Here is a 26,263-nt window from a genome sequence, read left to right on the forward strand (position 1 = left end):
AGTCTAGACGATACAAACGCATGAACTAGTTTTTCTGCATCACTCTGCGAGAGGATTTTCCTAATTTTTGCAGTATTACGGAGATGGAAAAACGCTATTTTACAAACCTGATTAACATATGGTTTAAACGACAAATCCTGATCGAAAACAACACCAAGGTTTCTCACAGTTGCACTGGAAGCCATCGCAACACCATCTAATCCCTTCCTAAGATGCTCTGGACCAAGAATGATAACCTCTGTTTTATCTGAATTTAGAAGCAAGAAATTTCTGGACATCCAGTCCTTGATGTCCCTAAGACATGCCTGAAGTTTAACCAACGGTTCTGTCTCATCCGGCTTCATAGACAAATAGAGCTGCGTATCATCAGCATAGCAATGAAAGTGTATGCCGTGATTCTGGATTATACTTCCCAGCTGCATGTATAAACTAAACAAGATTGGCCCTAGCACTGAACCCTGCGGAACACCATAAAAGACCCTTGACTGTTCTGAAGAAAACTCATGTACATGAACAAACTGGAATCTGTCAGAAAGTCACCAGCAGACTGTCCAACGGACCGCTGGGAGCTGCACCGGCCTCCGTGGGTAGGGGGTTGAGGGCGACGCCTGGGGGCAGACGAAGGGCCTCTCGGCGTACTGGGAGCAGGTGCTCTCCTGTGAAGGCCAGGGCGGTGCGGTTCAGAGCTTCCAGGGCAGTTGCCCCAAACAGCTCTCCCGGTTCCACTGGTGCCTGACGAAGAACCCTACGAGCAGTCTCCATCAAAATTGACTGCGCTAGCCAGACATGATGGCGTGTGTGCACCAGGGTGGGGATCAGCCGCCCCAGCTCCCTCGTCTGGAAGGCAAAAGCCTGTAGGGACACGTCACACATGGCACATGTGGAATCATCCACCTGTGCATCCTGCAGGGAGGTGGAGAGAGCCAGCAGAAGATGGGAAAGGGTGTTCCCCAGCCGGCCAATGCGCGACGCCAGGTCATAGGCCTTACGGATATAACCATCAGTAACCCTACAAAGGGGAGGGGGGCACTTGGGATCCGGCTTTGGAGCCTCATCAGGAACCACTATCAGCGCTGCAATGGAAGGCTCGATGGGGGGCATGTGGCTGAGACCAGCCACTTCTGTGTCCTCCATCGCCGCCAGAGTGCGGTTATCTGATGTCGGCCTGGAGAGGGCTGTGACATGTCTCCAGCATGAATGCAGCTCCCTCAAAAATTCCGACGAAGGTGGAATGGTGAACTCAACCGGAGAAGGGTTGCGCCTGTGGAAGGTGCTAGAGGCAACCTCGGCACGTGGTGTATCCAGTTGCAATTGCGCAGTGCGGATAACGCTCCCCACGGAAGAATAAGCCGACCCCCTCCGAGAGCTCTGGGCAGATGAGCGTGAGGAGAGCCCCGAGCCTTGTAAGGCTGGGCCCCCTGAGGACATATTGAAGCGGCTCGCTGAGGCTGCAATTGAGATTGCGTCCTCTGGCGGCGGTGGCGACCCAAGAACAAGCCCTGGCATGGCAGGCTCCAACTGGCCGGCAGCAACATGCTGCATCAACAGGCTGCAGGTTAAAGAGGAGCACCTTCATCTGCTCCATGTCGGCGGCCAAGCAATCCACTTTAGAGGAGAGCTGGCTCATCAACTTCTGTCGTTTGGGGGCACTCACAGTTCTCTTCGCCGGCCTCTTCAGCGAAGCCCCCGCTGGCTGGGATGAGGGGAGGCTGGCCGATGGCTCCAGCTGCTCTGGGCCAAGGCAAGAGATGTAGAGGTCATGGTCATCCGCTGGATCCAGGGCGGCCATACAACCTGTACAAGACCGCTCCATCACAGTGACTGGTTCGGTAGAAACCAAGCAACAAAGCTGGGAGAGGGGAGCGGATACGCTGCCTTCACCAACAAAGTTGGTTTTTGTTGTTGTGGTTCTTGGGTTGCTTCAAGCAAGAAGAACAAATGTTACAAGTGGGAGAGGGAAGCGGAAACGCTGCCCTCACCAATAATGTAACCTTCTCAAAAAGAAAGCACAAATGTTACAGGTGGGAGAGGGGAGCGGACACGCTGTTTTCACCAATAATGTAACTTCCTTAACAAGGAAACACAAATGTTACAAGTGGGAGAGGGAAGCGGAACGCTGCCTTCACCAAAAGCGCGACCTTCTTAACAAGAAACCACAATTGGTACCGGTGGGAGAGGGGAGCGGACATGCTGCCTTCACCAATAATGTAACATTCTTAACAAGAAACACAAATGTTACAAGTGGGAGAGGGGAGCGGACACGCTGCCTTCACCAATAATGTAACTTCCTTAACAAGAAAACACAAATGTTACAAGTGGGAGAGGGGAGCGGACATGCTGCCTTCACCAATAATGTAACTTCCTTAACAAGAAAACACAAATGTTACAAGTGGGAGAGGGGAGCGGACACACTGCCTTCACCAATAATGTAACTACAAATGTACTGTGGGAGAGGGGAGCGGACATGCCGCCTTCACCATTAATGTAACGTTCCTACAAGGAAAAATGTAATGCAACAGGTGGGAGAGGGAAGCGAAACGCTGCCTTCACTGACAATGTAACGTTCCTACAAGGAAAAATGTAATATAACAGATGGGAAAGGGAAGCGAAATGCTGCCTTCACCAAAAAATGCAACTTTCTTAACAAGAAAAACACATTAATCGTTACACAGAATATTAGTAACAAAAGGCGCAGCTGCCAAATTACCTCCTTTCAGCAATGCTGGCAGGCGGGGCGGAGACGCCACTACCACCAGCAAGACAAGCAACAGGAGAACAATCAAATAACAAGCCACAGCCTCTCGGAGGACGAAAAATCGTTACTCCTACGTTAATGGCGGAGGAAAGGAAAAAATTTGACCAACCTCTTATTTCCGTCCTGTACTCCAGATGCGAGATCGCGAGAAGAATGAGGAACCGATCACCTGCTGACGCCGGAAGATATACCCTTCCGGGGGTCATGCAGGGGTCATGGGTGACGTGACATTGTTGTTATTGTACTTGAAATACACATGCGTGAGCGGAGAAATCCAGTGCTTACAGCACTGCCTGGCGGTCATCAAGGGACAAAATAGAATTAAAGCTGCAAGCAGCGATGAACGGGCCCTCGCACTCACGGCCACCGCCCCCCATAAGCATATCAGAAACGACACCACACACGACTTCCTATGTTAAACCATTCAAAAGTTATAGCAGAAAAAAGGGACAACCAATCAGAAGAATGGGCGGGGCTAATTCAGGCCAATGAAGGTCAAGGACTCCATACAGAATCTGATGACACCACCGACGACTCTCTATGTCAAACCATTCAAAAGTTATAGTATAAAATCGGGACAACCAATCAGAAGAAGAGCGGGGCTAATTCAGGCCAAAGAAGGTCAAGGACTCAATACAGCGTCCAATGACACCACCCACAACTCCATACAGAATCTGATGACACTACCGACGACTCTCTATGTCAAACCATTCAAAAGTTATAGTAGAAAATCGGGACAACCAATCAGAAGAAGGGGTGGGGCTAATTCAGACCAATCAAGGTCAATGACTCCATACAGAATCTGATGGCACCACCCACGACTCTCTATGTCAAACCATTCAAAAGTTATAGTAGAAAATCGGGAAAACCAATCAGAAGAAGGGGCGGGGCTAATTCAGGCCAATGAAGCTCAAGGACTCAATACCGATTCAGGTGACATCACCCACGACTCTCTATGTCAAAACATTCAAAATTTATAGTAGGAAATATGGACAACCAATCAGAAGAAGGGGCAGAGCTAATTTTCACCAATTATGGTAAAGGACTCAATACCGAGTCCCATGACACCACCCACAACTCTATGTCAAACCATTCAAAAGTTATGGCAGAGAATAGTATTCTAGGGGGCGCTGTTGAGCCGTTAGGCCACGCCCATTAATGCAAACCATGAAATATCAAATGTATCGCCAGGCCTGGCTTGCATGCAAAATTTGGTGACTATCAAATATGGACCAATCAGATGAAGGGGGGGTGCGCCTTTTGGCATCTAGCATCGCCACGGTAACACTTTTGAAAGACAAAAGTAATGCGCGTAGTCGCAGGATGGAGACGCACATTTTGATGTATAACACACCTGGGTGCACATTACGGTTCGGACCGTATTAATTGCCGAAGGAATGGCATAAATTGCGCCAAAATTACACAATTAATTCAAAATGGCCGACTTCCTGTTCGGTTTCGGCTCCAAGAGACTTTTCTTTAAGTTGTGCCATGATACAGATGTGTAGCGATTTTCGTGCATGTACGTCAAACCGTATTGTGGGGCTTGAGGCACAAAGTTTTCCGGGGGGCGCTGTTGAGCCATTTTGCCAAGCCCATTAATGCAAACCATGAAATATCAAATTTATCGCCAGGCCTGGCTTGCGTGCCAAATTTGGTGCCTTTTGGGGAACTATCAAATATGGACCAATCAGATGAAGGGGGGGTGCGCTTGTTGGCGTCTAGCGTCGCCACGGTAACACTTTTGAAAGAGAAAAGTAATGCGTGTAGTGGCAGGATGGAGACGCACATTTTGATGTATAACACACCTGGGTTCACGATACGGTTCGGGCTGAATTAATTCTCGAAGGAATGGCATATATTGCTCCAAAATTACGCGATTAATTCAGAATGTTCAAAATGGCCGACTTCCTGTTCGGTTTCGGCCATGGCGCCAAGAGACTTTTCTTTTAGTTGCGACATGATACAGGTCTGTACCGATTTTCGTTCATGTACGTCAAAGCGTATTATGGGGCTTGAGGCGCAAAGTTTTTTCTGTCTGAACCAATCAGATGAAGGGTGGGCACGCTTTTTGGCATCTAGCGTCGCCACGGTAACGCTTTTGAAAGAGAAAAGTAATGCGTGGAGGATGGAGACGCACATTTTGATGTATAACACACTTGGGTGCACGTTACGGTTCGGGCTGAATTAACTGCCGAAGGAATGGCATAAATTTCGCCAAAATGACACGATTAATTCACAATGGCCGACATCCTGTTCAGTTTCGGGCATGACGCCAAGAGACTTTTCTTTAAGTTGCCCCATGATACAGGTGTGTACCGATTTTCGTGCATGTACGTCAAACCGTATCGTGGGGCTTGAGGCACAAAGTTTTCAAGGGGGCCCTGTTGAGCCATTTTACCACGCCCATTAATGCAAACCATTAAATATGAAATTTTTCGCCAGGCCTGACTTGGGTGCAAAATTTGGTGACTTTTTGGGCACGTTTAGGGGGGCAAAAAGGCCTTCCTTTTGTCAGGAAAATAATAATAATAATTAAAGCTGCAAGCAGCGATGAACGGGCCCTCGCACTCACGGCCACCGCCCCCCATAAGCATATCAGAAAAGACACCACCCACGACTTCCTATGTCAAACCATTCAAAAGTTATAGCAGAAAAAAGGGACAACCAATCAGAAGAAGGGGCGGGGCTAATTCAGGCCAATGAAGGTCAAGGACTCCATAAAGAATCTGATGACCCCACCCACGACTCCCTATGTCAAACCATTCCAAAGTTATAGCAGAAAATCGGGACAACCAATCAGAAGAAGGGGCGGGGCTAATTCTGGCCAATGAAGGTCAAGGACTCCATAAAGAATCTGATGACAGCACCCAGGACTCTCTATGTCAAACCATTCCAATGTTATAGCAGAAAATCGGGACAACCAAGCAGAAGAAGGGGCGGGGCTAATTAAGGCCAAGAAGCTTAAGGACTCATTACAGAGTCCCATGACACCACCCACAACTTCCTATGTCAAACCATTCAAAAGTTATGGCAGATAAAAGTATTCTAGGGGGCGCTGTTGAGCCGTTAGGCCACGCCCATTAATGCAAACCATGAAATATCAAATTTATCGCCAAGTCTGGCTTGCATGCAAAATTTGGTGACTTTTGGAGAACTATCAAATATGGACCAATCACATGAAGGGGGGGCGTGCCTTTTGGCGTCTAGCGTCGCCACGGTAACACTTTTGAAAGAGAAAAGTAATGCGTGGTGTCGCAGGATGGAGACGCACATTTTGATGTATAACACACCTGGGTGCACGTTACGGTTCGGGGTGAATTAACTGCCGAAGGAATGGCATAAATTTCGCCAAAATGACACAATTTATTCAAAATGGCCGACATCCTGTTCGGTTTCGGCCATGGCTCCAAGAGACTTTTCTTTAAGTTGTGCCATGATACAGGTGTGTAGCGATTTTCGTGCATGTGCGTCAAACCGTATTGTGGAGCTTGAGGCACAAAGTTTTCCGGGAGGCGCTGTTGAGCCATTTTGCCACGCCCATTAATGCAAACCATCAAATATCAAATTTATCACCAGGCCTGACTTGCATGCCAAATTTGGTGCCTTTTGGGGAACTATCAAATATGGACCAATCAGATGAAGGGGGGGGTGCGCTTGTTGGCGTCTAGCGCCGCCACGGTAACACTTTTGAAAGAGAAAAGTAATGCGTGTAGTTGCAGGATAGAGTCGCACATTTTGATGTATAACACACCTGGGTGCACGTTACGGTTCGGGCCGTATTAATTCTCGAAAGGAATGGCTCATATTGCTCCAAAATTACGCGATTAATTCAGAATGTTCAAAATGGCCGACTTCCTGTTCGGTTTCGGCCATGGCGCCAAGAGACTTTTCTTTTAGTTGCGACATGATACAGGTGTGTACCGATTTTCGTTCATGTACGTCAAACCGTATTATGGGGCTTGAGGCGCAAAGTTTTTTCTGTCTGAACCAACAAGATGAAGGGTGGGCGCGCTTTTTGGCGTCTAGCGTCGCCACGGTAACGCTTTTGAAAGAGAAAAGTAATGCATGTTGTCGCAGGATGGAGACGCACATTTTGATGTATAACACACTTGGGGGCACGTTACGGTTCGGGCCTTATTATACTGCCGAAGGAATGGCATAAATTGCGCCAAAGTGACACGATTAATTCAAAATGGCTGACTTCCTGTTCGGTGTCGGCCATGTCGCCAAGAGACTTTTCTTTAGGTTGTGTACTGATACAGGTGTGTACTGATTTTCGTGCATGTACGTCAAACCTTATTGTGGGGCTTGATGCACAAAGTTTTCCGGGGGGCACTATTGAGCCATTTTGCCACGCCCATTAATGTAAACCATTAAATATCACATTTTTCGCCAGGCCTGACTTGCATGCAAAATTTGGTGACTTTTTGGGCACGTTTAGGGGGGCAAAAAGGCCCTCCTTTCGTCAGAAGAAAGAAAGAAAGAAAGAAAAATTCCTACAGATACAATAGGGCCTTCGCACTGAAGGTGCTCGGGCCCTAAAAATTCCTGCAAATACAATAGGGCCTTCGCACTGCAAGTGCTCGGGCCCTAAAAATTCCTACAGATACAATAGGGCCTTCGCACTGAAGGTGCTCGGGCCCTAACTATGGCTTCTTGTAGGGTACATCACAAAAATCTAAATTTTATGGTCAGCCTGAAAATGAAAACCACCATTTTTCAGGTCTACCCCAGATAAACAAACTCCACTGAACAGCTTATCGGACACTTAGTTGACTTAGATATTTCCTAAGCTCCTCCGTTACTCATGAGATCTGCTCACACCAGTTATCACGTCAGACATGAGCTACTTGTTAATGAAGACCTATGGTTCTAGCTAAAAGACAGACAGATTACAGATCAAGGTTTTAGGCTGACCTTTAAGCTGAACTTGAAAGTCTATTACACACAATTAATCATACATTTTCAGGTTGTCAAGATGATATAGGCGACAGTAGCTCAGGTGGTAGAGCGGGTCGTCCAATCATCGGAAGATCGGTCCCGCTCTGTCCCAGTTTGCCGTCGTAGTGTCCTTGGGCAAGACACCTTACCCACCTTGCCTCATGAGAATGTGTATGAATGTGTATGAATGTTGGTGGTGGTCGGAGGGGCCGTTTGGCGCGATATGGCAGCCACGCTTCCGTCAGTCTGCAGGGCAGCTGTGGCTACAAAACGTAGCTTACCACCACCAGAGAGAATGTGTATGAATGAATAGTGATCTCTGTAAAGCGCTCTGGGTGCCTTGAAGGGCGCTATATAAAATCCAAGTCAAAGACAAAATATGTTGCAAGTTTTTGTGAACAATGAGTGTTTTATTAAGAATTAATATTTAGCATGAATTTGTACACAGACAGTATCTGAATATGATGTTAATTAAAAGTAGACATGAGTGTCATAGCAATCTAAATGTGATTTCAGTCAAGTTGTAGGTATATCATATGTCACCTAGCAAGTCTACAATATTATTGTGCAGGCATACTGTTCTTGCAAACCTGTGATGCAATGTACTTCTCCAGAGGACTCTGCACTTGGCTGATGTTCAGCGTAGCTGTGTTGGGTTGCTGGTCCACCGATGACACCTCGTTCAGTAGCAACTTGCCTTTGAAGTTATGGACCACACACATCACCTTTCAGGACAAAAATCATGTAATTCATAGATGAACATGTCAGTACTGCTGCTACGAAAAAAAGTGTCTCTCTTGCATTTCTTGTTTAATTATGTTCAAGCATGTCTGTTACTTACACTACTATCATGTTTGAAATAGACTTTTGAATTGAATTGAATTGAAAGCAGGCTATGTTGGCTAACAAACAGCACCAATAATTAATAAGCTTAGACATGTGCTTTGGAAAGTGAATGGGTCCAGATCCATTCACATAATATATTACTTTTTTATTTGAAAACAATTAAAAAAAAAAACAATCCAGACACAATCTTGCTTCAGCTTACCAGGAAAATGGCAATAGCAGAGCCGATGATAAAGCCAGCAATCACATCTGACCAGTGGTTGCGGTATTCAGCCACACGATTCAAACCGGTGAGGAAGGCCAAACAAAGAAGTCCTAGAGACAGCAATGGCTTGGCGAGACGTGTACCCTTTGTGTGCACAGTGCACGTCACATACATCTGGAAGAAAATGGAAATGTAAAGTTGATAACATCAAAAATGTTTATATCAAACTATGTAAAATTCAGTTTTTCACACACATATACAATTGAAAGGTTTTCCTTTCAAATTAATCTGAAAAAGTTATGTTGTCCTGTGTTCAGGGTCTGGACAATTACATCCACAACAAAAGGGTGGTACAGTGATGACAACCTGGATGTTTTCATTACAATTGTAGCTTTACACATAAACTCAGATTAGTTGCAGGGCTTTGAGGGATGCAGAAAGATTGTGAGATCCCAAACAAAGTGAGTCAAAAGTAGGATGATAGAGGAAAAAAATAGTTTTGATGCTAACTTTAAGATAGCGACACCAGAAAAGAGTACTTAAAAATCTAGACCGTTTAAAAAAAAGACTCACTTCAGAGACTGAGCAGTGGGGGCACGAGTGAGTGACTTAAGGAAAACAAAAAGGACTGCCCATCACTGGAGTCATTGCTCAGTTGAAAGCCTTTGATATTGCCAGAACTGAACACACACATCACCAAATTTGACCATTTGTTTTTCCTAAAGGTTTTCACCGGTTGAAATCATTACCTCCCTGGACTCTAAGCACGTCTGAATTGCTGCTTTTATTGATCTCACCAAGGCCTTTGATTCTGTGTACCACTCCATCCTCCTTCAGAGGCTCAGCAGTATTGGTCTGTCATCACACTCCTATAGTTGGTTTTCTAGCTACTTGTATAAGCGAATCCAGCACATAAAGACCGAAAACATCCTGTCTCCCCCTCTCACCATCACCAAAGGGCGTGACACAAGGCTCTATCCTAGGCCCTACGCTGTTCTCCATCTACATAAATGATGTAGCCAAATCTGTCGACAATTCCAAGATCCACCTATATGCTGATGACACCATCTTATATGCAGAGAGCCCTTCATTTCACTGTGCAACATCCACACTTCAACAATTCAATTCAATTCAATTTTATTTATATAGCGTCTAATACAACAGAGTTGTCTCTAGACGCTTTACAGAGACCCATACCCAGAACATGACCCCCGAGCAGTTATTACATAAACAATGGCAGGTAAAAACTCCCCTAGTGGGAGAAAAACCTTAAGCCAAACAGTGGCAAGGAAAAACTCCCCTTTAGGAGGGAAGAAACCTTGAGCAGGACCAGGCTCATCAGGGGGGATCCTCCTGCCGAGGGCCAGACTGGTGGGTCAGGGACGGCAACAGCACAGCAGGCAGGTGGAAGCAGCAACGGGATGACCGGGGGTGGGGACCGCAGGCCAGCACGCAGCTCCCGAAGCTCCGGCCCAATCAGCAAGTCCCAGGTTGGGGTGCAGGGTCAGGAAAAGACTTGTGCTCCGTAATGCAAGCTACAAGCCACCCACGACCACCTGCAGGACAAAAGAGAGAAAAGGGAGGAGAACGGGGGGCCAGCAACGGGATGACCAGGGGTGGGGACCGCAGGCCAGCACGCAGCTCCCGAAGCTCCGGCCAAATCAGCAAGTCCCAGGTTGGGGTGCAGGGTCGGGGAAAGACTTGTGCTCCGTAATGCAAGCTACAAGCCACCCACGACCACCTGCAGGTTCCGGTGTCCGGCAAAGGATGCTGCAACATGGGCAAAAGAGAGAAAAGGGAGGAGAAGGGGGGGCCAGCACAAGAAACCACAGGAGCGACTCTGACACACTAAAGTTTACACTACCTAGAGATTTACCAACACCAGCTAGAGGTTTACTAAACACTAACTATAGGCTTTACTAAACAGAAATGTTTTAAGTTTAGTTTTAAAGGTGGAGGTGGTGTCAGCCCCCTTAACCCAGATTGGAAGTTGGTTCCATAGTAGTGGTGCCTGATAGCAGAACGCCCGCCCTCCAAATCTACATTTAGATACTCTAGGAACTACGAGTAAACCTGCACTCTGAGAACGGAGAGCTCTGACAGGAACATAAGGCACTATCAGGTCTTGCAAATAATGCGGAGCTAAGCCGTTTTGGGCTTTATACGCAAGTAATACAATTTTAAATTGGATTCTGAATTTTACGGGTAACCAATGGAGCGACGCTAACACTGGAGAGACGTGGTCTCTCCTGCTAATTCCTGTCAGTACTCGTGCTGCTGCATTTTGGATCAGCTGGAGCCTATTCAGCAAATTACTTGGACATCCTGCTAACAACACATTACAGTAATCTAGTCTAGAAGATACAAACGCATGAACTAGTTTTTCTGCATCACTCTGCGAGAGGATTTTCCTAATCTTTGCAATATTACGGAGATGGAAAAAGGCTATTTTACAAACCTGATTGACATATGGTTTAAACGACAAATCCTGATCGAAAATAACACCAAGGTTTCTCACAGTTGCACTGGAAGCCATCGCAACACCATCTAATCCCTTCCTAAGATGCTCTGGACCAAGAATGATAACCTCTGTTTTATCTGAATTTAGAAGCAGGAAATTTCTGGACATCCAGTCCTTGATGTCCCTAAGACATGCCTGAAGTTTAACTAACGGTTCTGTTTCATCCGGCTTCATAGACAAATAGAGCTGCATATCATCAGCATAACAATGAAAGTGTATGCCGTGATTCTGGATTATACTTCCCAACGGCTGCATGTATAAACTGAACAAGATTGGCCCTAGCACTGAACCCTGCGGAACACCATAACAGACCCTTGACTGTTCTGAAGAAACCTCATGTACATGAACAAACTGGAACCTGTCAGATAGGTATGATTTAAACCAACATAGAGCTGTCCCTTTAATCCCAACAACATGCTCTAACCTGTGCAGTAAAATGCCATGATCTATAGTGTCAAAAGCAGCACTGAGGTCCAGTAGAACCAGTATGGACACTAATCCCTTATCTGAGGCCATAAGGAGGTCATTCGTGACTCGAACAAGTGCTGTCTCTGTGCTATGATGCATTCTGAACCCTGACTGAAAGAATGCATCTCCACACAGTCTCCCCTCTATAGAACAGCATAGCCTTCACCTTTTCCTTAACACCACGAAAACCAAATGCATTACCGGGAATCCGCCACTGCCCCCAAAATATTCTGTGCCGACTGCTCTGAACTGGAGTTTGTGACCTGCTATAAATAACTTGGCCTCTGGTTGGACTCTCCTTCACCACCCATATCAAGCACCTACAGTCAAAAGTAAAAGCTCACATGAGCTTCCTATACCGCAACAAGGCCTCTTTCACCCATTCAGCAAAACATACACTCATGAGGGATTCAAGATGCGCCTTGGTGTTTCGCTTTCCGCTACTTTTTAGGATTTTGTGTGTATCTCTTGTTCTCTGCTGCCCACCAATGGTCACCTTCAGCAGAGAACAACTGCTTAAGATTGGGAAGTCTTTTTACCCGGTTTTCAGAGAGAGAGATCTTGTCACAGTGTTAAAAAGACATTCCGACGCATGCTTGTGTAACTGAAGCTACTCAGCTGCTGGCTGACCAGATTTGGAGAAAAAACTCCCGAACTCACTGTTCATTGTTTTGGGGGAATTCAACAGAATAAACCTCACCCACGAATTTCCTAAATACAATACTGAGAGCTTGCACTGAGCAGCTGGCACCGACCTTTACATGGATCTTCAACCAGTCCCTGGAGCTGTGTGAGGTGCCCTCATGCTTCAAAAGCCCCACCATCTTCCCAGTCCCCAGGAAACCCACCATCACAGGAATAAATATCTACAGGCCTGTTGCCCTGACATCTGTGGTCATGAAATCCTTTGAATGGCTGGTTTTGAGCCACCTGAAGGACATCATAGGCTCCCTGCTCCACCCCCTGCAGTTTGCCTACCGGGCAAACAGGTCGGTGGATGACGCAGTCAACATCGGACTGCACTACATCCTGCGTCACCTCGACACACCAGGGACGTGTGCGAGGATCCTGTTCGTGGATTTCAGCTCGGCATTTAACACCACCACTCCTGAAACCCTCCACCAGAAGCTCACCCAGATCACAGTACCTGCCTCCACCTGTCAGTGGATCAGCAGCTTCCTGAGTGAGTGGGAGGCAGCAGGAGAGGCTGGGGAGCATCACATCCAGCATCCGGACCATCAGCACTGGCCCCCCCAGGGATGAGGGGGGGGGGGGGGGGGGGGATCACATCCAGCACCCGGACCATCAGCACTGGCCCCCCCAGGGGCGAGGGGGGGGGGGGGGCATCACATCCAGTACCCGGACCATCAGCACTGGCCCCCCCAGGGGTGGGGGGGAGCATCACATCCAGCACCCGGACCACCAGCACTGGCCCCCCCAGGGGCGAGGGGGGGGGGGGGCATCACACCCAGTACCCGGACCATGAGCACTGGCCCCCCCAGGGGTGAGGGGGGGGAGCATCACATCCAGCACCCGGACCATCAGCACTGGCCCCCCCAGGGGTGGGGGGGGGGCATCACATCCAGCACCCGGACCATCAGCACTGGCCCCCCCAGGGGTGCGTCCTCTCACCACTGCTCTTCTCCCTCTACACCAACGACTGCCCCTCAGGGGACTCGTCTGTGAAGCTCCTGAAGAACGCGGATGACACCACCGTCATCGGCCTGATCCGGGAGGGGGACGAGTCCGTGTACAGACAGGAGGTGGAACAGTTGGTCCACTGGTGCAGTCAGAACCACCTGGAGCTGAACCCGCTCAAGACTGTGGAGATGACAGTGGACCTCAGGAAAAGCAATGCACCTTTCAATAACCATGTCTACCTCAGACTGCTGCACCTTTCACTTTTTTTTTTAAAATTGTATATATGTTAATAAGAGCTGTCATTTGTCTATTTATTTATATATTTCCGGCTTTAGTGGCATCTCCTATCATTTTTATGCTGATGACATCCAGTTATATTGTTCTTTTAAACCAAACGATTTTAACCAATTGTCCATTTTAAACAACTGTTTGGATGCAATTAAGATTTGGATGGTTGATAACTGTCTTCAATTAAATTCAGACAAGACAGAAGCCCTTATAGTCGCTCCTGAAAATCATATCCCAAACATAAAGCAATATATGGGGTCTTTAAGTGCCTGTGCTCAGCATAAGTTAAGAAACTTAGGTGTCATCTTGGACCAATCTCTGTCACTCGACAATCATGTAAGTCATCTTGTGAGTTCATGCTTTTTCCAATTAAGGAATATAGCTAAATTAAGATCCGTGGTTACCAAGGTTGAGATGGAGATGGTTGTTCATGCTTTTATTTCTTCGCGCTTAGATTATTGTAATTCTCTTTTTACCTGTTTAAATCAGACCTCCTTAAATCGTCTCCAAACTGTCCAAAATGCAGCAGCCCGGCTTTTAACTAGTAGTAATAAGAGAACACACATCACTCCAATTTTATCCTCTCTTCACTGGCTTCCCATTAAATTTCGCATCCATTTTAAAATACTGGTGCTAACTTTCAGAGCTTTGCATGGCCAAACACCACAATACATCGCTGACCTCCTTCTACCTTATGCGCCAAATCGGGCTCTTAGATCAGCACACCAATCATTACTGTCTGTCCCTCAAACTCGTTACAAATCCAGAGGTGACCGTGCTTTTCAAGCTGTTGCGCCAAAATTATGGAATGCTCTCCCTTCACAACTGCGTTCTCTGGACTCTTGTGAAGGCTTTATGAAGCAGCTGAAAACGTTTTTATTCAGACAGGCTTTTGGTTAACCGTTTATTGTGTCTCTGCGTTGCTGCTATGTTTTTAATTGTGCGTTGCGACTATGTTTTTAACATGCCAGCCCAGTGCTGTTTTCTGTACCTTGTTAATTTTATCTAGGTTTTTATATATATGTATACTATTGGTATCTTTTCTTTTTAATATCTTTTAATTTGTGTGCCTTTTTTTAAATGTAAAGCACTTTGTGATTTTATATCTGTGAAAGGTGCTATATAAATAAACTTTACTTACTTACTTACTTTACTCTACAGTGAGCAAAAATAACCAAATTGAAATTCCCTGTCTTGTTTGACCTGACTTGGCCAATAAACCTGATTCTGATTCTTCTGATTCTGACTTATCAAATTGTCCATCCTGCATATATTTGATTATGGTGACACTATCTACAGGATGGCATCTCAATCCACCCTCAAGAAACTGGATACTCTTCACCACTCTGTCATCCGCTCTGCGACTGGCACTTCCTTTACCACTCACCACTGTGACTTATATAACCTGGTAGACTGGACATAACCTCCATACAAGACAGCTCCGTCACTGGCTCCTGCTCATCTACAAAACCATACTTGGCGTAACACCTCTCTACCTCTCTTCCCTTTTACACCTGTCACACTGTGCCCTCCATTAATTTTATTAAACTCTCCATCCTCAAAGCCCGTACAGTCTTTGGTCGCAGCGCCTTCTGGTTTGCTGCAGCTGATGACTGGATCACACTACAAAACACTCTGCCCTCATATTACAGTTGACTCTTGCACCTGTTGATTAGACCGACCCGCCACATCCCATTGTCTTAATGTTTTTCAATGTTATTGTATTTATATTTATTGTACATATTTATTGTACTGATTTTATGCAATTTTACATAATGTTTTTTTATTTCTAGCACTCTCCTTCCCCTCTCCCCTCAAAGTGCTTATGCTCTTTGTTCAGGCTGCATTTGTAAATAAGAATGTGTTCTTAAATTGCTTGTCTGTGTAAATAAAGGTTAAATAAAACAAAAATAAAAAAAGTAAAGCTAGCCTATGCTCGTGCAGATGGATGTTGCAACACAATGGACAGTGTTTGCGGGATGGATTAAGGCTTACCACTGGTGGTGCTCTGACTCTATTTATCTTAAAATCCTACCTGCCTGTGTAGCGCATTAGAAAATGACACAATTACACTACTAGATGTGGGTCCACAGTCCTATGTGAACATGGGAATCCTTAATTTCAACTTTAAGGCCCATCTCTGAGGCCTCACTCTGAGACCAGCCTCGATTTCTCAAAGCTGACCGTATGTTTTGAAACACAGGGAATTAAGGAATGACTCCAAAGCCCAGCCAGCTTTGCAGTTTATTGCCCTTAGAGGTGTCAAAAGGGGGCAGGATTGAGGTCACGCATGGACAGTAAGGACAGTGAATTGGTCCGCAGGCCCTGCTGATGCGAAGCGCGTCCTCGCTGGTGGTTAAATAGCAGTGGCTTCCCGAAAAAATTTCCCAGAATGCTTTACGTCATCATTTGCAGACTGATTTAAAAAAAAAAAACATGGCGGACATTTCTTATTTTTTAGTGAATAAAATCAATATTTTGAGTTAGTTTCTGCATAAAAATGCATTTTGATTACATTTCTAGCGAGAAATATATTATAATATATTATAAATATATATATATATATAAATATATTTTACTTTCATAATATTCACTCAGTGGATGTACATAATCACTCGCTTGCCCGTTGTTGCAAAGATCTCGCCAGAATAAAGGCTGATTTATGGTTCCGTGTTACACCAACGCAGAGCCTACGGCGTAGGTTACACGGTGACGCGTGCTGTACGCCGTAGGCTCTGCATCGAGGCTGTTCTCATCCCGAAAACGTCGGAGCAATTTTCTTAACAGGCGTTATTTGGATAAACTGAGCCCAGTTTGGGGATCTTAACGGTTACTTTTACGCCTGAAAAAATATTAAAACTTAATAAAGTTGCATATTAACAGCGCTACAGCGGAAATTAAAACAGCTTTTAGCTCTGGGCTTCCTGATATGGTGTGACGTATGTGCAAACGTAACTACGCAGTCGCTTACGTACCCGAACGTAAACCACGCAGTGACATAGCAAGTGGTGTCCCAATCCCGAGGGAAGATTACAAGGGCCCTACTCATTTTTAGGGCTAGTGGTAGTGAGTGAGGGCTAGTGGTAGTGAGTGAGGGCTAGTGGAAGAAAGTAGGGGGTGTATTGGGATTGGCCCTTAGTCTGGCCCGTCACCTAGGACCTGTTTGCCATCGGAGACCCTACCAGGGGCATAATGCCCCCGACAACATAGCTCCTAGGATCATTCGGGCAACACAAACCCCTCCACCACAGTAAGGTGGCGGTTCAAGGAGGCCAAAACCGAGGCCATGGTTCTCCACCGGGAAAGGGTGGCATGCCTTTTCCGGGTGGGGGGAGAAGTCTTGCCTCAGGTGGAGGAGTTCAAGTATCTCGGGGTCTTGTTCACGAGTGAGGGAACAATGGAGAATGAGATTGACAGACGGATCGGTGCAGCGTCCGCAGTTATGCGGCCAATGTACCGGACCGTCGTGGTGAAGAAGGAGCTGAGTCGAAAGGCGAAGCTCTCGATTTACCGGTCAATCTACGCACCTACCCTCACCTATGGTCATGAACTTTGGGTAGTGACCGAAAGGATAAGATCGCGGATACAAGCGGCCGAGATGAGTTTCCTCCGCAGGGTGGCTGGACGCTCCCTTAGATATAGGATGAGGAGTTCGCTCACCCCGGAGGAGCTTGGAGTCGAGCCGCTGCTCCTTCACATTGAGAGGAGTCAGCTGAGCGGGCTTGGGCATCTGTACCGGATGCCTCCTGGACGCCTCCCTAGGGAGGTGTTCCAGGCATGTCCCTCCTCCCTAGGGAGGTGTTCCAGGCATGTCCCTCCGGGAGGAGACCCCGGGGAAGACCCAGGACACGCTGGAGAGACTACGTCTCTTGGCTGGCCTGGGAACATCTCGGACTCCCCTCGGAAGAGCTGGAGGAAGAGCTGGAGGAAGTGTCTGGGGTTAAGGAAGTCTGGGCATCTCTGTTGAGACTGCTGCCCCGGCAACCCGGATAAGTGGTGGAAAATGGATGGATGGCTGTTCACAGTTAGAAGGTTCCTGGTTCCACTCCCAGCAGGAGTCACTGTGTGGAGATTGCATATTTGTCTCTATGTGGCCCTGTGATGGACTGGCAAACTCTCCAGGGTGTGCCCCTCCCTTTCGTCCAGTTGAAATAGGCTCTGGCAGATAACTATTTGCCTGCATTGTAATAAGTAGGCATAGATAATATATCGATATCACCTGCTAGAGTTAGAGAAAGTTAGAAACAGACCCTACAACTGACAGAAAAACTGTTATGTGTGAAGATGGACCTGACAAAAACTGAATGTTAGAATTGGACAGCACAAGTGGCTGAAAAACAGCCACTGTTCAAAATTCTGTTAGTCAAAGTGATATTCATAACCACAATTTCCTTTTTAGTGATTTTCTTTTCCAGAGCCGTAGAACCACAAGAAAGAGTGGACCCCACAATTGAGTAAAAAAAATGTTAGGCCCTTCAAGGGGCAAAAACAAGTAGCCCATATGTATGCGCGTATATGCAAACATGTCTGCGTCTATGTGTATCTGTGGATGAGATGTACACAAGCAACAGCTTTTACTAAATGACCTACGTAATACAGGCATCTGCTCAACCAACCCAGTCTCATATAAAAACGTACCCTGGCTACGTTGGTCCAAAGTGCAAAAACGTAGAGGGGTTACAATATTAGCCCTTGAAATGTATAACTGTTACATTTTTCTAGCCCTTGAAATGTATAACTGTTACATTTTTCTGCCTATTCGTTTTGCGTCCAAGTCACGTGACTTTTAAGATTCTGGCCGTGATACCAACAAACACGGTGGACATTTTTCATTTTTGAGTGAAAAAAAATCTATATTTTGAGTTAGTTTCTGCATAGAAATGCGTTTTGATTACATTTCTAGCAATACATATTTCACTTTCATAATATTCACTCAGTAAATGTATATAATCTCTTGCTTGCTCGTGGTTGCAAGGTTTTTTCAGATCTCGTCAGAATAATGTAAAACTGGAACGTTTTAATAACGTGAAATGGTTACATTTTTGGTTGCTGGACACGCTGGGAATAAAATCAATATTGTGAGTTAGTTTCTGCATAGAAATGCGTTTTGATTATATTTCTAGCAATACATATTTCACTTTCATAATATTCACTCAATAAATGTACATAATCTCTTGCTTGCTCTGGTTGCAAGGTTTTTTCAGATCTCGTCAGAATAATGTAAAACTGGAACTTTTTAATAACGTGAAATCGTTACATTTTTGGTTGCTGGACAGTGCTGTGAAAAAAAAAATCAATATCTTGAGTTAGTTTCTGCATAGAAATGTGTTTTGATTACATTTCTAGAAATACATATTTCAATTTCATAATATTCACTCAATAAATGTACATAATCTCTTGCTTGCTCTGGTTGCAAGGTTTTTTCAGATTTCGTCAGAATACCCTGGCTACGGTGGTCCAAAGTGCAAAAACGTAGAGGGGTTACAATATTAGCCCTTGAAATGTATAACTGTTACATTTTTCTAGCCCTTGAAATGTATAACTGTTACATTTTTCTGCCTATTCGTTTTGCGTCCAAGTCACGTGACTTTTAAGATTCTGGCCGTGATACCAACAAACACGGTGGACATTTTTCATTTTTGAGTGAAAAAAAATCTATATTTTGAGTTAGTTTCTGCATAGAAATGCGTTTTGATTACATTTCTAGCAATACATATTTCACTTTCATAATATTCACTCAGTAAATGTATATAATCTCTTGCTTGCTCGTGGTTGCAAGGTTTTTTCAGATCTCGTCAGAATAATGTAAAACTGGAACGTTTTAATAACGTGAAATGGTTACATTTTTGGTTGCTGGACACGCTGGGAATAAAATCAATATTGTGAGTTAGTTTCTGCATAGAAATGCGTTTTGATTATATTTCTAGCAATACATATTTCACTTTCATAATATTCACTCAATAAATGTACATAATCTCTTGCTTGCTCTGGTTGCAAGGTTTTTTCAGATCTCGTCAGAATAATGTAAAACTGGAACTTTTTAATAACGTGAAATCGTTACATTTTTGGTTGCTGGACAGTGCTGTGAAAAAAAAATCAATATCTTGAGTTAGTTTCTGCATAGAAATGTGTTTTGATTACATTTCTAGAAATACATATTTCAATTTCATAATATTCACTCAATAAATGTACATAATCTCTTGCTTGCTCTGGTTGCAAGGTTTTTTCAGATTTCGTCAGAATACCCTGGCTACGGTGGTCCAAAGTGCAAAAACGTAGAGGGGTTACAATATTCAACCCAGTCTCACAGGAAAACGTGGTACAGGCTACGTTGGTCCACATTGCAAAACGTGGCCAATGTTACGATTTGCCCTCCTAAAACGTGAGATGTGAACGCGTTCCGTGGCTCATTCATTTTAATAGCTTTCGTTAGGTTTCGTTTCTGTCACGTGACTTTCAAGTTTTCGGCTGTGGAGGAAAAATAAAATTGCTGCCATTTCTTTGATTCTCGGTCTAAATTGCAATATTTTAAGATAGTTTCGCCATGAAAAGCAGATTTTATCATATTCATAGCAAGAAATATATTTTGGTTATTTTACCCTCATTTAATGGATCTTATTGACGGAAATGTATGAACCATGTGCTTGTTTTACTTCCTTTGAGTAATAAAACCACCAATTCTCTTGCATGGCCCCGTTATTAAAATATATGCCAGGCCCAGTGCTTAATTTGTAAAGTGGGAGGTCCCGGAGCGCAGACGATGAGTGGCTCCGGTGCGAGAGAAAAAAAACACACACACACACTGTTGAACTGTCCGTTTTGACGTTAACGGCGATTTTCACAATGATATCTGCAACATTTCTTAAGGCAGAAACACCACTGTATCATTGTTAATTACACAACATTAGTGGGTTAATTTCCTGCACATCAATTTTCATGTTTTTCCCTTCGATTGTGAGAAAAAAAAGAGTTATTTCATGCTGAGAGCATCATGCCAGCCAATCAGAATCCTGGAAAAAACATCAACAAATGACACGTGTAACTTCCAGGCTGATTTATGGTTCCGCGTTACACCAACGCAGAGCCTACGGCGTAGGGTACGCGGCGACGCACACCGTAAAGGCGCGCATCGCCGCGTACCCTACGCCGTAGGCTCTGCGTCGATTTAACGCGGGACCATAATTCAGGCTTTACTTCCAAAACGGGACGAGAGTTTTTCATTTGGAGTGACAGGGAAGTGGAGTTACTTTTAAGTGTGACTTTAGAATATTAAACAGGTAAAATACAAGAAAATATTGACGGTGGCCAAACTAATTGTAAACACAGGTCGCACACATGACGCTGGTGAAGTTTCTGTTGCATAATGTGACGTTCTGAAGCCTAAAGAGCATCATGCCAGCCAATCAGAATCCTGGAAAAAACATCAACAAATGACACGTGTAACTTCCAGGCTGATTTATGGTTCCGCGTTACACCAACGCAGAGCCTACGGCGGAAGTGATACTAGTAGCTGATTGGCCGATATGTGATCATCATCATCATCATCATCATCACCACCACCACCACCACCACCATCATCACCATCTTTATCATCATCTTTATCATCATCATCATCATCATCACCACAACCACCACCACCACCATCATCATCATCATCATCACCTTGATCACCTTCATCATCATCATCATCATCATCATCACCAACATCACCTCCATCACCACCTTCATCATCATCACCACCATCACCTTCATCATGATCATCATCATCATCATCTTCATCATCACCTTCATCATCATCATCATCATCATCCTCATCATCATCACCATCCCCATCATCATCGCCACCACCATCATCATCATCATCATCACCATCATCATCATCCAAGTCGAATTGCACGTGCGAGGTCCCGTTCATCGCTGCTTGCAGCTTTAATTTATATTTATATATAACTATTTTAAAATTTCTAAACACAAAAACACGAAAGTGTCCTTGATAATTCAATAATACCATAGGTTCATGTTAAGGACATCCGTTTTAATTAGTTCTCCTTCGATTATGACATGTTATTAATGCTCAGTAGGCACAGGAGGTTTGTTATGTATTGTTATGAGGCCTACTTCGTGTCTATTTTTGAACAGTTCACTTTGAGCTAGGAAGTTGAAATTCTAGACTCTGTATCAGGAGGTGACTTTCATCCACTGTGCGGATTTTCAGATCTGTGTGACCTTCGGAAGTGTCAAAGGTCACCACGTCTGTTGCTTTTCGGCCTGCGAAGACCATTTTGTGTCTTTTTTTGCATAGTTCACTAAGGCTTTGAGCTAAGAGGCTGAAATTCTAGACTCTGTATCAGGAGGTGACTGTCATCCACTGTGCCGAGGTTCAGACCCATGCGACCTTCGGAAGTGCCAAAGGTCACCGTGTGTGTTGCCTTTTTCAGGCCTTTTTTGTGTGTTTTTTGAATAATTCACTAACGCTTTGAGCTGGGAGACTGACTATGTTGCAATGCAGAAGGCCCTTTGCTAGGATCTTTTGGTCCCGTGGCTGTACGACTTCCACAGAGCTAGTTGGCATTGCAGAGGGTTCACAGAGTTGAGACTTGGCAAGCCCAATCTAAGCCCCATATGGAGGCCACAGGTCGAGTTTTACTTGGTTTGGTCAAATATTGTGGCAACGGTGTCCGTTCGAATGTTGGAGAAGGTGACGTTTCAAAGCCCCGCCCAACGAAAAGTACAAGTCTGATCTGCACCAAACTAACGTCTGGCTGATCAGGGGATGCCCCCAAACAACATATAAAAAATTCAGACTCCTAGCTAAAGGCGTTAGTGAACTATGCAAAAAAAGACACAAAATAGGCCCTGTTCCATTAGTCAGGAGGCTCTCAGAGCTAGAGGTTTCTACACCCTCCTAACCAGCCAGAACGTTTTAGAGGAAACACTTTTACAGAAGTCATAGAAATCTGAATTTTTTATATGTTGTTTGGGGGCATCCCCTGATCAGACGGACGTTAGTTTGGTGCAGATCAGACCTGTACTTTTCGTTGGGTGGGGCTTTGAAACATCACCTTTTCCAACATTCGAACGGACACCGTTGCCACAATATTTGACCAAACCAAGTAAAACTCGACCTGTGGCCTCCATATGGGGCTTAGATTGGGCTTGCCAAGTCTCAACTCTGTGAACCCTCTGTGATGCCAACTAGCTCTGTGAAAGTCGTACAGCCACGTGACCAAAAGATACTAGCAAAGGGCCTTCTGCATTGCAACATAGTCAAAAATCAGTTTCCCAGCTCAAAGCGTTAGTGAATTATTCAAAAAACACACAAAAAAGGCCTGAAAAAGGCACCACACACGGTGACCTTTGACACTTCTGAAGGTCACACAGATCTGAAAATCTGCACAGTGGATGAAAGTCACCTCCTGATACAGAGTCTAGAATTTCAGCTTCTTAGCTCAAAGCGTTAGTGAACTATGCAAAAAAAGACACAAAATGGTCTTCGCAGGCCGAAAAGCAACAGACGCGGTGACCTTTGACACTTCCGAAGGTCACACAGATCTGAAAATCTGCACAGTGGATGAAAGTCACCTCCTGATACAGAGTCTAGAATTTCAGCTTCCTAGCTCAAAGTGAACTGTTCAAAAATAGACACGAAGTAGGCCTCATAACAATACATAACAAACCTCCTGTGCCTACTGAGCATTAATAACATCTCATAATCGAAGGAGAACTAATTAAAACGGATGTCCTTAACATGAACCTATTGTATTATTGAATTATCAAGGACACTTTCGTGTTTTTGTGTTTAGAAATGTTAAAATAGTTATATATAAATATAAATATAAATTAAAGCTGCAAGCAGCGATGAACGGGACCTCGCACGTGCAATTTGACTTGGATGATGATGATGGTGGTGATGATGATGAAGGTGATGATGAAGGTGATGATGATGATGATGATGATGGTGGTGGCGATGATGATGATGATGGGGATGATGATGATGATGATTAGGGTGATGATGAAGATGATGATCATGATGAAGGTGATGGTGGTGATGATGATGAAGGTGGTGATGGAGGTGATGATGGTGATGATGATGATGGTGATGAAGGTGATCAAGGTGATGATGATGATGGTGGTGATGGTGATGATGATGATGATGATGATGATAAAGATGGTGATGATGATGATGATGATGATGATGATGATGATGATCACATATCGGCCAATCAGCTACTAGTATCACTTCCGCCGTAGGCTCTGCGTTGGTGTAACGCGGAACCATAAATCAGCCTGGAAGTTACACGTGTCATTTGTTGATGTTTTTTCCAGGATTCTGATTGGCTGGCATGATGCTCTCAGCATGAAACAACTCTTTTTTTCTCACAATCGAAGGGAAAAACATGAAAATTGATGTGCAGGAAATTAACCCACTAATGTTGTGTAATACAGTGGTGTTTCTGCCTTAAGAAATGTTGCAGATATCATTGTGAAAATCGCCGTTAACGTCAAAACGGACAGTTCAACAGTGTGTGTCTGTGTTTTCTTTCTCTCGCACCGGAGCCACTCATCATCTGCGCTCCGGGACCTCCCACTTTACAAATTAAGCACTGGGCCTGGCATATATTTTAATAACGGGGCCATGCAAGAGAATTGGTGGTTTTATTACTCAAAGGAAGTAAAACAAGCACATGGTTCATACATTTCCGTCAATAAGATCCATTAAATGAGGGTAAAATAACCAAAATATATTTCTTGCTATGAATATGATAAAATCTGCTTTTCATGGCGAAACTATCTTAAAATATTGCAATTTAGACCGAGAATCAAAGAAATGGCAGCCATTTTATTTTTCCTCCACAGCCGAAAACTTGAAAGTCACGTGACAGAAACGAAACCTAACGAAAGCTATTAAAATGAATGAGCCACGGAACGCGTTCACATCTCACGTTTTAGGAGGGCAAATCGTAACATTGGCCACGTTTTGCAATGTGGACCAACGTAGCCTGTACCACGTTTTCCTGTGAGACTGGGTTGAATATTGTAACCCCTCTACGTTTTTGCACTTTGGACCACCGTAGCGAGGGTATTCTGACGAAATCTGAAAAAACCTTGCAACCAGAGCAAGCAAGAGATTATGTACATTTATTGAGTGAATATTATGAAATTGAAATATGTATTGCTAGAAATGTAATCAAAACGCATTAATACGCAGAAACTAACTCAAGATATTGATTTTTTTTTTCACAGCACTGTCCAGCAACCAAAAATGTAACGATTTCACGTTATTAAAAAGTTCCAGTTTTACATTATTCTGACGAGATCTGAAAAAGCCTTGCAACCAGAGCAAGCAAGAGATTATCTACATTTATATATTGCTATAAATGTAATCAAAACGCATTTCTATGCAGAAACTAACTCAAAATATAGATTTTTTTCACTCAAAAATGAAAAATGTCCACCGTGTTTGTTAACTCAAAATATAGATTTTTTTCACTCAAAAATGAAAAATGTCCACCATGTTTGTTGGTTTCACGGCCAGAATCTTAAAAGTCATGTGACTTGGACGCAAAACGAAAAGGCAGAAAAATGTAACAGTTATACATTTCAAGGGCTAGAAAAATGTAACAGTTATACATTTCAAGGGCTAATATTGTAACCCCTCTACGTTTTTGCACTTTGGACCAACGTAGCCAGGGTATTCTGACGAGATCTGAAAAAACCTTGCAACCAGAGCAAGCAAGAGATTATGTACATTTATTGAGTGAATATTATGAAAGTGAAATATGTATTGCTAGAAATATAATCAAAACGCATTTCTATGCAGAAACTAACTCACAATATTGATTTTATTCCCAGCGTGTCCAGCAACCAAAAATGTAACCATTTCACGTTATTAAAAAGTTCCAGTTTTACATTATACTGACGAGATCTGAAAAAACCTTGCAACCAGAGCAAGCAAGAGATTATGTACATTTATTGAGTGAATATTATGAAAGTGAAATATGTATTGCTAGAAATATAATCAAAACGCATTTCTATGCAGAAACTAACTCAAAATATAGATTTTTTCCACAGTGTGTCCAGCAACCAAAAATGTAACCATTTCACGTTATTAAAACGTTCCAGTTTTACATTATTCTGACGAGATCTGAAAAACTCTTGCAACCACGAGCAAGCAAGAGATTATATACATTTACTGAGTGAATATTATGAAAGTGAAATATGTGTTGCTAGAAATATAATCAAAACGCATTTCTATGCAGAAACTAACTCACAATATTGATTTTATTCCCAGCGTGCCCAGCAACCAAAAATTTAACCATTTCACGTTATTAAAAAGTTCCAGTTTTACATTATTCTGACGAGATCTGAAAAAACCTTGCAACCAGAGCAAGCAAGAGATTATGTACATTTATTGAGTGAATATTATGAAAGTGAAATATGTATTGCTAGAAATATAATCAAAACGCATTTCTATGCAGAAACTAACTCAAAATATAGATTTTTTCCACCGTGTGACCAGCAACCAAAAATGTAACCATTTCACGTTATTAAAACGTTCAAGTTTTACATTATTCTGACGAGATCTGAAAAACCC

At 44.1% G+C, this 26,263-nt stretch overlaps 1 protein-coding gene across 1 annotated transcript in view; it reads right to left on the minus strand.

The window, feature by feature from the left end:
• Nucleotides 1-26,263, minus strand: part of plppr5b (phospholipid phosphatase related 5b) — a 155,506-nt gene that overhangs the window by 17,186 nt on the left and 112,057 nt on the right. Inside the window, exons 4-5 of the mRNA XM_061713037.1 lie at nt 8,748-8,924; nt 8,290-8,424 (exon numbers count right to left, since the gene is read on the minus strand). Coding sequence (XP_061569021.1) covers nt 8,290-8,424; nt 8,748-8,924 — 312 coding nt within the window. The remainder of the gene's footprint in view (nt 1-8,289; nt 8,425-8,747; nt 8,925-26,263) is intronic.

Source organism: Cololabis saira, chromosome 22 (genome assembly GCF_033807715.1).
Source record: "Cololabis saira isolate AMF1-May2022 chromosome 22, fColSai1.1, whole genome shotgun sequence".
Lineage (NCBI taxonomy): Eukaryota > Metazoa > Chordata > Actinopteri > Beloniformes > Belonidae > Cololabis > Cololabis saira.